Here is a 15,052-nt window from a genome sequence, read left to right on the forward strand (position 1 = left end):
TTCTTGCCAGCAGCAGCCGCAATGTGGAGGTAAGAGTTACCTCCGGACAACCGCTGCTTTATGTTAGCACCTGCTAAGAGCAGTTCTCTGATAGAATCTGTTGACGCAACTGCCATACTTAGACAGTTTCTCATCTCTGTTTCCAAACTGGTATTAACCACTCTTTGCAGTAAATTGATAAATATTGATTATTTATAAAATCCTTTTTTTAGAACAGTAAATGAGGATGCAGGGCATGTACTTAAAGGCGATAGACTGTTGATAACGTAGATGTCACTCAACACCACCTCTTACTTGCGAAGCCTAAGGCAATCTTGCCATTGTTATTCCTATCATTGAGAGGAACTCTTCAGCCTATATCAATATCCAAATTACCACACCACCAACTGATGCTAACATTAGTTTTCCGATCCCCATTAGTCTGAGCTGTGTAATAAATCGGTAACAAAAATTGAGTTTGAATTATTTGCACGCAATCATCAGACATCCTTTATGTCTGTCTGTTCAGCTCTTTTACTACCTCAATATGCCCTTTACGTACTGCTTTATGTAGGGCAGTGTCTCCATTGTTAGCCTTATCATCTAGAGGTGCTCCTCGGCCCATCAGAAGTTTAACAATATCCAAATAGCCCCTATGCGATGCCTCCATTAGTGGTGTCCAGCCCCCATCATTTTTACCTGTTACATCAGCTCCATGGTTCAGAAGCTCTTTTACTATGTCAACGTGCCCTCTTTGTGCTGCTTTATGTAGAGCTGTGTCTCCATCACAATCCTTATCATTAAGAGGCACTCCTTGGCCAATCAGAAGTTTAACAATATCAAAATGGCCAAAGTATGATGCTTCCATAAGTGGTGTCCAGTCATAATTTGTCTTAGTTGTTGGGTCTTCTCCATGGTCCAACAGCTCTACCACTACGCCAAAATGCCCTCCTTTTGATGCTATATGTAGGGCTATCTGTCCATCGTTATTTCTATCATTGAGAGGCGCTCCTCGGCCTATTAGGAGTTTAACAATATCCAAATACCCCCTATGTGATGCTTCCATTAGTGGTGTCCAGCCCCCATTATTCTTAGCAGTTAGATCTGCTTCATGATCCAACAACTCTTTTACTATGTCAATGTGCCCTCTTTGTGCTGATCTATGTAGAGCTGTTTCCCCATTTCTAGTTGTAAAATTGACATCTGCACCCAAGTCTAGCAGCATTTTAACAACAGATGGGTCAGTAGCAATATGTAAAGGTGCAAGGCCTTCTTTGTTTCTGATGTTCAATGGCACTCTATGATCTTTCAATAATTTAAGCATTTCAGCTGCATTACTCGAACGGACTATCAAATGAGCTATGGTGTCATCATTTTCGAATCTTAAATCTTTTAAATTTTTATATTTCAAAAGTACTTGTAACATATCAACATCTGATGACGCAACTGCCATACTTAGACAGTTTCTCATCTCTGTTTCCAAACTGGTATTACCCACTCTTTGCAGTAAGATCTCTGTCCCCTGGACATTGCCCGCCTTGACAGCCAATACTAGCGGGATTTCGCCAAGGTGGTTCCTTGTGCTTGGATCTAATCCTGCTTCAAGTAAGGCCTGCAGTGCTCCATTCTTGCCAGCAGCAGCCGCAATGTGGAGGTAAGAGTTACCTCCGGACAACCGCTGCTTTATGTTAGCACCTGCTAAGAGCAGTTCTCTGATAGATGGAGCACTGTTATTTTTAATAGCTTCTTCCAAACGAGTATGGTCACCAACTTTGTGAACTTCAAAATCCGCCTTCAGAAACCCATGTTCAGCAGTAGAGAGTGTGCCATTCTTCACAGCCAAATCAACAAGACTGCTCTCAGACTGAGTCGACCCATTGACATTTTCTCTTTTAGTGGCAATACAAATTATTTTACACCCAGTGTTGTCAGATACAGCCTTCCTCTCTTCCTGTGTCAAATAGTCACTGCTTTCCTGGAAATAAAATATATTGTTAATTCTGGTACTGCGTGGTTAGAATAGAAAGTTTTGTGCGGTTATTAGAGATAAATTTTTGTAAACGGAGCTACAAATACATAAGGGATATTTACACATGATGACGTCATTGTATTATTAGGAACATGTTCCTAACAAATAATGACAATTTTTGGGAATCGAAGATACATTTGCATTGTTGAAAGCAGCGTTAGTGAGTAGAATCAGGGTGCAGAAGAAACACAACAAGGAAAGATGTCAGTAACAGAAAAAATTGTAGGACAGAGTTGAAGCTCATATAGAGAGGGAAAAGAACAAATGAGTGGAAAGAAAAAGTGCGAGACTTGATGAGCGACCTCAAAATTAGGATGATATACTAGAGCTGGAACAAATCGGAGAAAAGAGCTGCCACGATTTGAGGGTGACAGAACTCTTCAGTTTCCATGCATAGTATGCTTATGTTGCCATGCATACATTGTTGGAATGTTCGAAACAATTTCATTCACGCACTCTCCACTGTACTTAGTTTACTTAGGTAGTGCTAACTATGAGTGATTATCTGGGGCGTGTACCTATGTAGCATACTCCAGGCCAGGACATAGTTAATATACATAAATAATAGCTATTATGTAAATTTACTAAAGAAAATAAACCATAATATTTAAATTGTAAATATTTTTAGAAAAACTCACCTTTGATTGTAATTTGATCCCGTATTCCTCTGCGAGAGAAGAAATGATTGTTAAAGCATGTGAGGGCATTTTCAGTGACCCATTGGTTACCAGTTTATCGAGCTGAGCCATTGCAACTTGCATGTCCTTTTTAGTAAATCTGAAGTCTTCTTTCAGCCAGAGACTGAGGTGTCTGGATTTCAGTTGATGGATGTTCTGTGAGCATTCAGCCAGGATGGAACAAGTGTTCATGTCTCCGGTGACTAAACAGTTTACTAGAGAAAGGAGTAGAGCCTGTGTGGTGGTGAGCTCTATTGTACTAGCCGTGGTAAGCCTGTAGGTGTATGCGGCTGCGCCAAAGTTGATGCCAGGTTGCAGCATACTGCTGCTTACTCGGGGGCACTGGGAGCTGAGCAGCGTTTTGTGTCCACATTCGGAAGGAGACAAATTTACAAACTAAAAAAAAAATTGTTTATAAAAAAAATGTATTATTATTAATTAAAAAAAATCTATTTATAAAAAAATCAGTAACCCCCTTTCTTTAACCTATGCCTCAGTTGACAGTTTGATCCTTTAACCCGGCAGGTCAGTGATTAATAGGTTTATCATTTGAGCCCAATACGGAGCTACGGATAAAAATTTCTTTTTAACGTTTTCAAACAGGTGCCATTTTTTTTTCCCCTATAACTATACTAGGATTCATCAATTTTCACACAATTATACATAGGTTTCAGTAAAGTAATCAAAATTTCAGGTGAAATCAAATAAACTTAAAAGTTAAAATTTTAACTTTCCTCTCTTTGAATCTGGTTGTCGTGAGTGTAGCATTTAATAAAAAAAAAAAAAAAAAAAAAAACCAATCAGCCAGCCCAGCCTCTCTTTCGACCCCTTCAGTTTCAAGTCCAATCTATTTTCAAATAAAGAAGAATGATATAGCAAATGACAAATTAATTGACTAATTTCACTTCTCAACACAGCTGTAACCCTGCAATTTTAATAATAAAATACATAATTCTTGTTTGTACTGAGGTGTTACTTCAATCAAACTTATCGGCTCACGCAATTTATGTTGTTTTTTTTACTCCAAAACGTGAACAAGCTTAAAATTTCGACCAAATATGGTACAGTTTTTTTAGAAAAAATTTAATCGAAACTAGTCTACACAGTAACATATTTCCAATTAACTCTTTTTTATTTTATGGATAGTTAGCCATTTAATAATGGCCAAAATTGGAAATTTGATATCAATTGTTGAATTTAGTTATTATTTATTGAAATTTACAACTATATAAAAAAAATACAATAAGTAAATGTGATCAATGTTTCCAAACCCATGATAATCCTGGGAAGGAACCACCCAATGGTGGTACTTCAATCATTGCTTTAAAGTAGAAGATCGTGGGATATTAAAAAAAGATACTGTAGGGCAGGAGAATATAGGTTTACGATAACATAAAGGTGATGCCCTGGCCCTGTTTCATAATGAAAGCTAATAGTATTAGTTCAAAATACAAGTACAGAAAAAATGTGCTAATTACACTAATACTTATTTTTTTTCATAATAGGGAGGAGTATTAGTGATATTACAGGAGTTAAAAAGCAGTAAAGTACAAGTTACTATTGTACAAGTCAGTGTAATTGTATGAAGTTAAATCGACAAGACTAATTGTATTCGTTTGGACTTTATTATGAAACAGGACCCTGATGGCATTTGTTAGGATTTATTTTGATTCTCCATTTGTAACATTATTCTTCAGTGGATGTTATATGTGACTGCAGAGTTTGTGACGCAGTAGTAGGACCAATGTTTCCAGATAGTAGACATGTGTCATCAACATATGTTTTTGAGACTGTGCTAGCGTGTGTTGGGATATCAGCTGTATAAACCGCATAAAGAATGGGAGTTAAAATTAAACATTTACCCATAAATTATCTGTTTTTATTACCTATCAAATGATTTTTTTATTCCTGTAGAATAAGAAATAAATATTGCTGAATTCATTAAATATTAAAAGCCATTTTCATTTGTCGCTTATGCTCTCTATAGTACAAGAGCCCAAGAGGAGAAAAAAGGCAGTTGTTTCACCCCAATTTTTGATTACTTTAATGAAAACTATGTATAATTACTAGTCAAAATTTATGAGTCTGCCAAGTATAGGTAGGGGGAATAAAAAATGGGGGCTATTTCAAACCGATAAAAAAAAACTAATTTTTCTTTCGGAGCTCTATATCTCAAAAAGTAGGAACAACACCAGAAAACCTAAGATAACGTCATTTAAAGATGAGCAAATTTGATAAAATATGAGCCCTAATAGAGTTATTTACATTTAATAGTTTTCGAGACATAGCTTTTAAAAAAGCACAATTTCATAAAAATGGTGTACGGGACGTACTGAAAGATCATTATTTAGTGAATTTATTTTGAAAAATCTATATCTCAAAAACCATTTGACGTATATATGTCTTTAGCACTCAAATTAAAGCTAGTTTAATGAGCTACAAAGTATTTTATGATGTTTATCTTCGTTTACATGAAATTTGCTAAAATAAATTGATTTATAGTTGTTGGGACAAATTTTCATTTGCCAAATTTATATTTATATGTGAATATCATAAAAACTACTACCTCTACAAAGATAAGTGTCATAAGCTACTTTATAGTAAGTTAAATTTCCTTTATTTTGAGTGTTGGAAGACATATGTGCTTCTTATGGATCTAGACATATATTTTTTCAAAAATCCAATATTTTATCCAAACAACTATAAATTAAAATTTTGTGAGTTTATTTTGTCTAATATCATAAAAACTACTACTCCTACAAAGATAAACATTATTAACTATTTTGTAGTAAATTTAACTAGCTTTAGTTTGAGCGCTGCCAGACATCTATACGTCCAATGGTTTCTGAAATGAAGTTTTTCATAAATCAAACTTATTGTCTGAACAACTATAAATCAATTTATTTGGGCAAATATCATGAAAACTACAATTTCTACAAAGGTAAAGGTTATAAACTTATTTATAGTCCATTATACTAGCTTTAATTTGAGTGCTAATAGACATCTATAGGACTCATAGTTCCTGAGAAATTGATTTCGCAAAATAAATTAGCTAACTACTAATCATTTATAAGATTTTTAAGTAATTTGGCTTTTTAAAAAGCTATATCTCGAGAACTATTGGACATAAATAGCTCTTTTAGGGCTTAAATTTCAGCAAATTTACTCTTCTTTAAATAATGTTCTCTTAGATTTTCTACTGTTGTTGGTAGTTTTTAAGATATAGAGCTCCGAATGTAAAATTAATGTTTTTTTAAGGATTTGAAACAGCCGCCACTTTTTATTCCCCCTACCTGTACTTGGCAGACTCATCAATTTTCACTAGTAATTGTACATAGTTTTCATTAACGTAATCAAAAATTGGGATGAGATAACTGTCTTTTTTTCTTTCCGGCTCTTGTACTACTAGAGGGCTGCTTGTAAAGATGTTTCAAAAAACTGCCGTCCATTTAAAATTTTCCTAGGTATTGAGGTGTGCCTTAAAGCAAAAAGCCCTTAGCAATAGGTTTCACTGCACCAGTTAATAAACAAAAATAAAACATCTAGTGTCTCTACTTAATTTCATAATACAAACAATTTTTGTATTGTTATAATATGATGAAAAAATCTGTATCTTATGAGTCTCAACAACTTTCTTTTCCTTCTCACACACACCATTTGCCTTTATTCCCTTTTTTTTTCAACTTCAAAATGTCTTTTATTTTTAGTATACCTTACTTTGTCAAATAAAAATTTGAATTTTATGTGTTGTAATTTATTGGTAGCATTTGGGTAGGGGTATGTTTTCTATAAGAGTGGAGAGTAATGTTCTCTAAAGTCCTTGCCCCAGGTTCGGGGACTGCACTGGTAGGAAATTTCTGTTTTGTTTTTTTCATGCAGTTAATCAATTCCAGGGTATATATGCGGCTATGAACTATGTACCACATCTCTTTTATCCCTTTCAGCAGTGAACCCAGGATACTGTTAATTATAACTGAATAAGACTTAAACCTTAAAACTTACCAATAAAGTTCCAATAAACAACACCAGTATCAAAAGTACAAACAGTAGAATGTATCTGATCCTTTGGTGGATATGCTGAACATAACTGCCTGAAAAAAATAATTGAAGAAAAGTTATTAATGAATGCAATACTATCACCTGACTTTAATTTTATGTATATTCTATGCAAGATTGATAAATTAAATGGTTACAAAAGACCAAAGGAGATTGTAGCTAGTTAAAACCAAGTTTATTACAAACTAGTTAACATTTATCAACTGTGAAGTCCCCATAACCATAACTTATTGCAAGCAAAAATATTTTCATGAAATGAATCTAACTTCAGGTCTCTTAAAAGTAGTCATTATAAACTAGACCAGTACACAGAGTTATATCGAACTAAGCAAGAGGGTAATTCTTATAACTGAAGGGGTAAGCGGATGAAGGTGTTATGTTACAAATTCTAAATTTTAAGAAAACATGGTTCGATTTTTTTTTGTTGGAGTTTGTTATGTTTTGAAGTGTACATAGCCCCTTCTGTATTTAAAATATTAATTGGATTTTGAGGTTGGTAGAGTACCTCACACCTAGCTAGATAGGCACCTACCTCCTTCATCCAAACTAAAGATTCAAAAATGTTATCTTCATCCACTTACCCATTCAATTATTTTAAAGGCTAAATACATATAACATGGAATAACATAATAAACTTCATTTTGGTTATTTGATAATAAGTTTTTTTTTTGGCACATGTTTAATGGTAACCCTATTCGAGGAGTTTATTTAAAAAGTACATACTCCATGAGAAACCGCCCGCATTATATATGTATGCAATGAAAAGTTTACATTTAAACATTTTATTGCAATTATATGATAAAAATGAAAGAATCAAAACAAAAGAAAAGAACATAGAATTAAAAAAGAAGACAGATAAAAAAACTCAACTTCAGACATTTAAGTAAAATGTATGAATGAGCACATGGATATGTGCAAGCTATAAAAATAATTAAACAGAGAGTGAGAGAGATATAAACAAAATACACGAATATGAGTATTTTCTAAAACTAATATTCCTTATGAACCATTTTATATTTTATAAAAATAGTTTAGATACATAAAAAAATGCAAATACGTCAATATGTATATGCATAACTAAACATATTGAATATGTAAGTGAATGTATTTAAATCAGTTTATAAATGCATTAACCTAGGTGTTTGTATTAATTAAAACAACTCCAGAATTTAAATACCAATAGGCATTTAATGATACTAACATCTGAGAAATTAAATATGATACCTACACATTTAACTAAACTTAGCTTAATAAATTAATTCAATTATTCTTAAAAAAAAATAAAATAAATAAATAAATAATTAAAACAAAAATATTATAAGAAGATGGTAACCTCACTTCAGTCAGTCATAATCAGTTTTAGTCAGTTTTATAATGAATTTGAAATCAGTATATTCTTCTCTTAGGTTTTGTCCACTTTAACATTGAATGTTCTACATCTGATAGTTTCAGTTGTGATTAATATAATTTCCTCAGAGATATATCTTAGAGATGAAGTATACAAATCTATTTTGTATTTTTTAAATATTTTATTTTTTTAAAGTGGCCATAGCTATGATTTTTATTATATAAAATTGTTGTTACTCATACAGTATGCAGTCGAAAAATATGTGATTGAATGTTTGTGAAGTTTCTTCATCCCAGTTACAAAAATTTTGGTTTGTTAGATGAAATATTTTAAAATAGTATTTAGATGGTCCGTTTTCCTATTAGGAGTTGTGTCAGTTTGTAATGTTTACTACTTACTTTATTATTTATTATAGTTTTGAAGTGTAATAATAAATATGTATTAGTGCAGGGGTCATCCTTTAGTCGAAATTTGACAATATCTGTCTCAGTCTTGAATGAAGTCTATTATACATTTTTAACTAAAAGACAAAGGCACAGAACAATAGTCTATTGGTAAGTGAATGTTGTCTGGGGCGGTTTTTGTCAATTGCTGTAGAACCCGATCCTACCTTTAACCAGAGATGGGCAAAAATTAGCTACAGCTAAAACTAATATCTAAATACGAGCCTTATTCATGAATGAATCATTGATAAATATTGTATCCATGGCAATTCTAGCTATTAGTTTCATAGTTGCCCAACACTGCCTTTAACCCATTACATTAATATAATTGTTTTTATTAATGACTTTAATTAGATTACTTCTCATTCCTTAGGTCGGCAAGTGGTGTGTTTTTTTTGTTTTTTTTTACAGAGCCTATTAATATTTTGCTATTAGTGTGTATATTATAAGATATGGCTGAGTGTCTGAAACTTGCTAGAAAGTTATTTCTTCTACAATGGCTTAAAGTCCATGGTACACGGAGTTCCACCCCAGATAGTACAAGAGCCCAAGAGGAGAAAAAAGGCAGTTATCTCAACCCAATTTTTCATTACTTTAATGAAAACTATGTATAATTACGAGTCAAAATTTATGAGTCTGCCAAGTATAGGTAGGGGGAATAAAAAATGGTGGCTGTTTCAAAGCAATATAAAAAAACTAATTTTTCATTTAGAACTCTATATCTTAAAAATTAGGAAAACACAAGAAAATCAAAGAGAACGTCATTTAAAGAAGAGTAAATTTACTAAAATATGAGCCCTAATAGAAACCGATGGTTTTTTAACATAGATGTTTTACATTTGTCTCAATTTTTCATTTTTTAAATTCCAAAAGGGTCATAATGAAAAAAATAATTAAATATAATTCTAAAAAGTTCAAATTCAAAACAAAAGGAGGAATGGATTCCTATCAACAATGTGGTTGGAGGAAGAAGTACTTCCTACCTTCACGCTAACAACCGGATAAAGATAATTAAAATGGCAGCCCACAATCTATGATGAGTGCTTGAAAACAGTTTAAACGAGAGTGGCCACTTAAATTTCTGTGTATTTGTTTTGTTCTTAATAATTAAGATGCCTCCCAAGAGTGCTGTTTGAAAATATTTTTCCAAAACAACTGACAACCCATTGACATTTTACTCTTATAATTATAACTATGAGAATTCTATGGTTAAAGTTGCAATGAAGTATTTGTCAGAAATGGCGACATTCGTCCCGTCAAAATGAGTTTTTCCCCAAACTGGTGGGATAATTTTTTTTATTTATTTACTTAATGCCAAATGTCAATGCCAAAAAGATAACAGGCTCCCACAGACGACTGTGGTATGATGAGATATTTGTGGCGTCAAGTTCAAATTTATAGAATATGTTCATAATTAAAAGTGTGCCAATACTTTTTTGACTGTCTAAAAATGATTTTTTTCTTTGCTGAATTTTGTAAATTGTTAATAATACTTCTTTACAATAATGTGTGTTTATGAATACAGTAGGTACAGATTCAATTTAATTTTAATATCAAACGTATTTGTTTAATTTAAAAACCAATAGAATTATAATAGAAAATAATTATTTTTATTTATTTATTTATTGACATTGACAACTGTATATAAAATACAACAAGCAAATTTGAAGTAAGATCATAATATGATATAGCATGTAGAGAAACTACCCAGTAGTAGAACTCTAAAAACATGTTATAATACAAGGTCACAAAGCCATCTTCTTTTCAGGCGCCTCGGAGGATTGTCAGGAATGGAAGAGGAAGCAATGTTAGAAACTAGTGGGTTTGGTTGGTTATAATGGAAGGAATGATATGGGGTTCGGGCTAGATCGGTTACATAAGGAACATTTAGGTCTTTATGAATGGTTTTATTTACAACAAAGTAAAGAGCATTGAGGATTTTGGACTGTAAGGATTGGATTCGAGAGGAATTCGAAGGTTTAGTGGAGCCCCAAAGTTCAACTCCGTATGTCCACATTGGCCTTATTACTGTCATGTAGATCCGTCTTTTGTAATGAATTAGAAGTTTAGACCGTTTGTCTAGTAAGTGCTGTAATAGTTGCAATCTGCGTGCAGTTTCCTGTCTTTTCAGTCTTGTGTGAGGATTCCAGGTTAGTCGTTTGTCAAGGTGTATAATATAAAATAGAATTAAAATACCTTAATAAATCTTTACCACCCATGGAGGATCAGGGATTCAATACGTTGTAAGGAAGAACTGTTACAAGACCAACGGTTGTGCAAAAAGGTGATTTGGTCAGAATCACGCTCGACCTCCAGATTTTTACCCAATTAATTTATGAGGCTGAGTGGACTCCAGGAGGGCTCCAAAATCCTCAGGAGTTGACTCACGGCTCGAACTCGGGTCCTTGGAGTTAGTAACATCGTGCCTTACCACGGTGCTACCGCACTTCCATACTTTAATAAATACGTAGTTTCTAGTACTAAATATATAAATACCAAATATTGATTTTGAATAATATATAAAATAGCAAAAAATTATATTGTAAAAAATATTAATGGACTCATGAAATGTTTTAGAACTAAGGCATTTTGCATGAGATCTTGGAACGGAATTATTGACTTAATAATAATTTTAAATACAATATTTTTCAACGATAATTTTTATACCCGTTCCTATGTCCTTTTTTTTTATTACATTTATTTAGTAAAATATTATTAACTTGTATCAATGTTTTTTTTTAATAAACTTCTCCCAATATTATTTTTCTTGCTTGCTTAAATGCAAAAATAGATTTTATGTGAAACTTTACAATAATTTATTATTGATTGAAATGAAAAAATAATCTAAAAAAAAAAATTTAAAACTTATCTATTTCCTAAAAAACATAAAGACAAAATATATATATTTTTTATTTTTGTAAATGAAACAAAAAATAAAAAAATGAAAAAAATTATTTTTTTACCCACTGTATATAAAAAAGGTAACTCCATTTTCTGAATGTTTGGATCAAGTTTCTAATTTGACTGGACTGCTTTCTTAAATATCTTAGTATTTAATCTACTAAAGGTCTCAAGTTCCTTAAAACAGTTAATATCTATTCACGGTGGTAAGTAGAAAAGGACGAATCATTTCGGGTTTATGTAATCTATAAAATATCGATGTTTTGACTTTTATTTTCGATATCTGGCACGATGGTATACCATTATCATTTAATTCATTCCAATTTATTTATTAATTAAATGCGATTAATAACCATTTTAAAGATTACAATTGTTTTCGTTGTAACCCATTCTGAACAACTTGGGTGTATAAATAGACATTTTTTTATGTTTTTATGTGCATATATAAAACAGTAAAGGTTGAAAAAGACATTTAGATAATTCATAATTTGTCATTAAACTGAAAATATATGTTTCATCAACTTATTTCATTGGATTATATCGTTAAAACATTAAATCTATAATGGCAATATTACCAATTAAAAACCTGTAAGGATCAGGCAAGGCTAATATAAAAATTATTAAAGGATAACTTACGATTAGTCTGAGTTTCTCCTTCCATTTCTTCTGTCATAGAAACGTATAAGTTCATCATGACTGAAAAAACAAATCAAATAAACATATGTACGATAGATACTACAATATAAGTAACATTTTTTTAGGACTGGGAAGTTAATTAAAGAACACAAGTATGTATTTTGTAAAGATGTATTTACATCATTTGTGATTTTCTGTAATTATTTTAATTATAAATTATAATAAATATTAGGGTTTTAAATTTGTTATTTTGACTTTGTAGGTTTTAAGACACAGTTCTGCTAGTCGAAAAATAGTTTTTTGATTAATGCATTCATACAATTTTTCGCCACAATCTTTGCATTTTATTTTATAGATTATATAAGTTAATTTTCTATTTGTATATTATCAATAGTTTTAGAGTATAAATCTAATAATTAATAATTTACGATTAGTTCCAATTGAAAATCTTCCTCGAATAGAGGGTTTTTACCTGGTGTACTGTGATATTTTTTATTTAAAAGAAATTCATGATTATGTTGGGTTTTTTATTTATCATTTCGTTTTGTCTAGGTTTTCTTTTTTTTTACATATAATGACATATTATTAGTGTTATTTGTATTATTATTTTCTTGGTATTAATTGTATGCCATTATTTATTTATCAACCTAATCGGGCACCAGTTTTTCACTATAATTTTGAATAATTGTGTTTTACTTCACTAATATGGACATCATTAGTAGTTGATTTCGCTTCATCAATGGATAGTTTCTACTCTTAAAGTATTTACATATTCTGATTAACAGTCTTTTCTACCTAAAAAATATTTTACCCCAATTTTCCAGGTCAATTGGTCGAAATTGTCTTAATATTGTATTCATATCATGTCACAAAGGGGTAAGTATAATAATAATAATATTATTCTTTATTTATTGTGGGATTGATCCCTTTAGAATAATATGCAGGCGTTAAAAGTAGGCTTTAAAACCTTAGAGTAAAGTATAAAATAAAAATGAAATTATAAAACGTTAATACATTATAATAAAACAGTGAATTCGAAAAGATAAAAATGAAACATAATAATTAACGTATAAAACATAATAAGTAAAGTATATAAAATAAAATAAAACTATATGTTATATCATAAAACATATATACCAATCGATTGTTTTTGTTTTTTCCGGAATAATAAAATAATATTTCCGATTTTGTCAAATAAGTTTAATTGTGTAAAAAATCACATAAACCAAAAAACGCAACCAGTAATACAGACCAAAAAATTTTGTTTTTAATAAAGTCCTCAAATTAGTTTTTCTGATCCTTAAAAACTCTTAACTACTTTTTTTTTTTTATAAAAATCTAAAAAAAAATTACCTGAACGGTTCAGCAAAAATATATTCTGGTCTCCACACAATTCAAACAAAGGGTACCGACTAATTTGGGCCACGCAATAAATATCTAGATTTCTTTGGTATTAGCTGATACTTGAGGATGAGAAAACGAATCTGACTTTTTTTTTTTTTTACTCTACTCTAATATAAGCTATAATGATTTCGTATACTTTTAAACTCGTTTAAAAACAATCAGTAATACATTTTCTCATTCTAAAGAGGGATACAAACAGATTATTGTATAATTATCCCATTGTGCGTTAGTGTGAGTTTGAAAAAAAAAAAAAGTACATAGGAAGAAGATAGTCCAGGTGGTGGTCAATAAAGGTATCGAAGTAGTTTTTTATTGTTTATTCTATTTACTGTTAACCAAAGTTTCTTTTACTATTTCAAAATAGTTTACTTTTACTATTTTAATACCTTTATTGACCACCACCTGGACTATCTTCCAACAATCTACTTCATACCAACTATCAACTATCTTCTTCCAATACAAAAAGCTACATATTCTATATATGTATGTATAGTTGACCGTAAAAATTGATATATAGGGAGATGGTCAGGGTTGCGGTCAAAAGAGAAATAAAAATAGTTTTCAACTATTTATTTTTATAAAAAGCTACATAGTTCATATAAAATATGCAAGAATACACATTTTCATAGCATTAAAAAAAAAATTTTTTTTAAATATTCGTACAAGGTTTTTTTTTTCGAAAATAAGAAAAAATATCGTAACTTCAAGACTTCTGAACCGATTCACAGACAAATTAAGAGTAATTTATAGTCCTATCAAGTACATGAAATGGAATTAATTGGAGCTATCAAAATAAATTAGAGACCGAAAATGCAGACTAAAAGTAGAAAACAAAATTCATTTTCTTTTTTAAATCGGTATTTGTTCTGTGAAAAAGATGTGAATTAGGAAAATGAAAAAAAATAAAAAATAAAAAAAAATAAATTATACCCAATAATTCCTATTTCCTAATATTTCGACCGTACATATGCTATGAAGTGAAAACTACCCCATATTAAACACTTTCAGACTGATCTAATATATAAAAATCAATATTGGTTCCTTCATACTGTATCCACTGCTATACCGTTCATCCGACTGTGATGGGTTTTTCTAAATGTTCAGGATTTCCCCGGGAAGATTAATTGAACACATTCATAGCAGCAATCAAAAAAGGGAATAATAATAAGTAAATACAAAATAATAAATGAAATCAATCAAAAAAGAGAGAGAATAATAATAAGTAAGTAAAAATAAATAAATGAAATCAATAAAAAAAAAAGAGAGAATAATAAATAATAAGTAAATAAATAAAACCAATCAAAAAAGAGAATAATAATAAGTAAATAAAAAATAAAATAAAAGTAAATAAATAAAATCAATCAAAAAGGAGAATATATATGTATACATAGTTGACCGTAAAAATTTAAATATAAGAAGATGGTCAGGGTTGCGGTAAAAAAAAGAACAAATAGTTTATAACTAGTATATAACCATCTTCTTATATTTAAAAAAGAGAATAATAAGTAAATAAAAAATAAAAGAAAAGTAAATAAATAAAATCAATTAAAAAAGAGAATAATAATAAGTAAATAAATGA

At 30.6% G+C, this 15,052-nt stretch overlaps 1 protein-coding gene across 1 annotated transcript in view; it reads right to left on the minus strand.

Annotated features, from left to right (window-relative positions):
• Window positions 1-15,052, minus strand: part of LOC106682520 (putative ankyrin repeat protein RF_0381) — a 20,037-nt gene that overhangs the window by 3,873 nt on the left and 1,112 nt on the right. Inside the window, exons 2-4 of the mRNA XM_014423425.2 lie at window positions 12,070-12,129; window positions 6,688-6,776; window positions 2,647-3,081 (exon numbers count right to left, since the gene is read on the minus strand). Of these exons, the coding sequence (XP_014278911.1) occupies window positions 2,647-3,081; window positions 6,688-6,776; window positions 12,070-12,127 (582 nt within the window). The 5' untranslated portion in view covers window positions 12,128-12,129. The remainder of the gene's footprint in view (window positions 1-2,646; window positions 3,082-6,687; window positions 6,777-12,069; window positions 12,130-15,052) is intronic.

The sequence above is a fragment of the Halyomorpha halys genome, unplaced genomic scaffold (genome assembly GCF_000696795.3).
Source record: "Halyomorpha halys isolate HHAL.00 unplaced genomic scaffold, Hhal_1.1 Scaffold24.1, whole genome shotgun sequence".
In the NCBI taxonomy this organism is placed as follows: domain Eukaryota; kingdom Metazoa; phylum Arthropoda; class Insecta; order Hemiptera; family Pentatomidae; genus Halyomorpha; species Halyomorpha halys.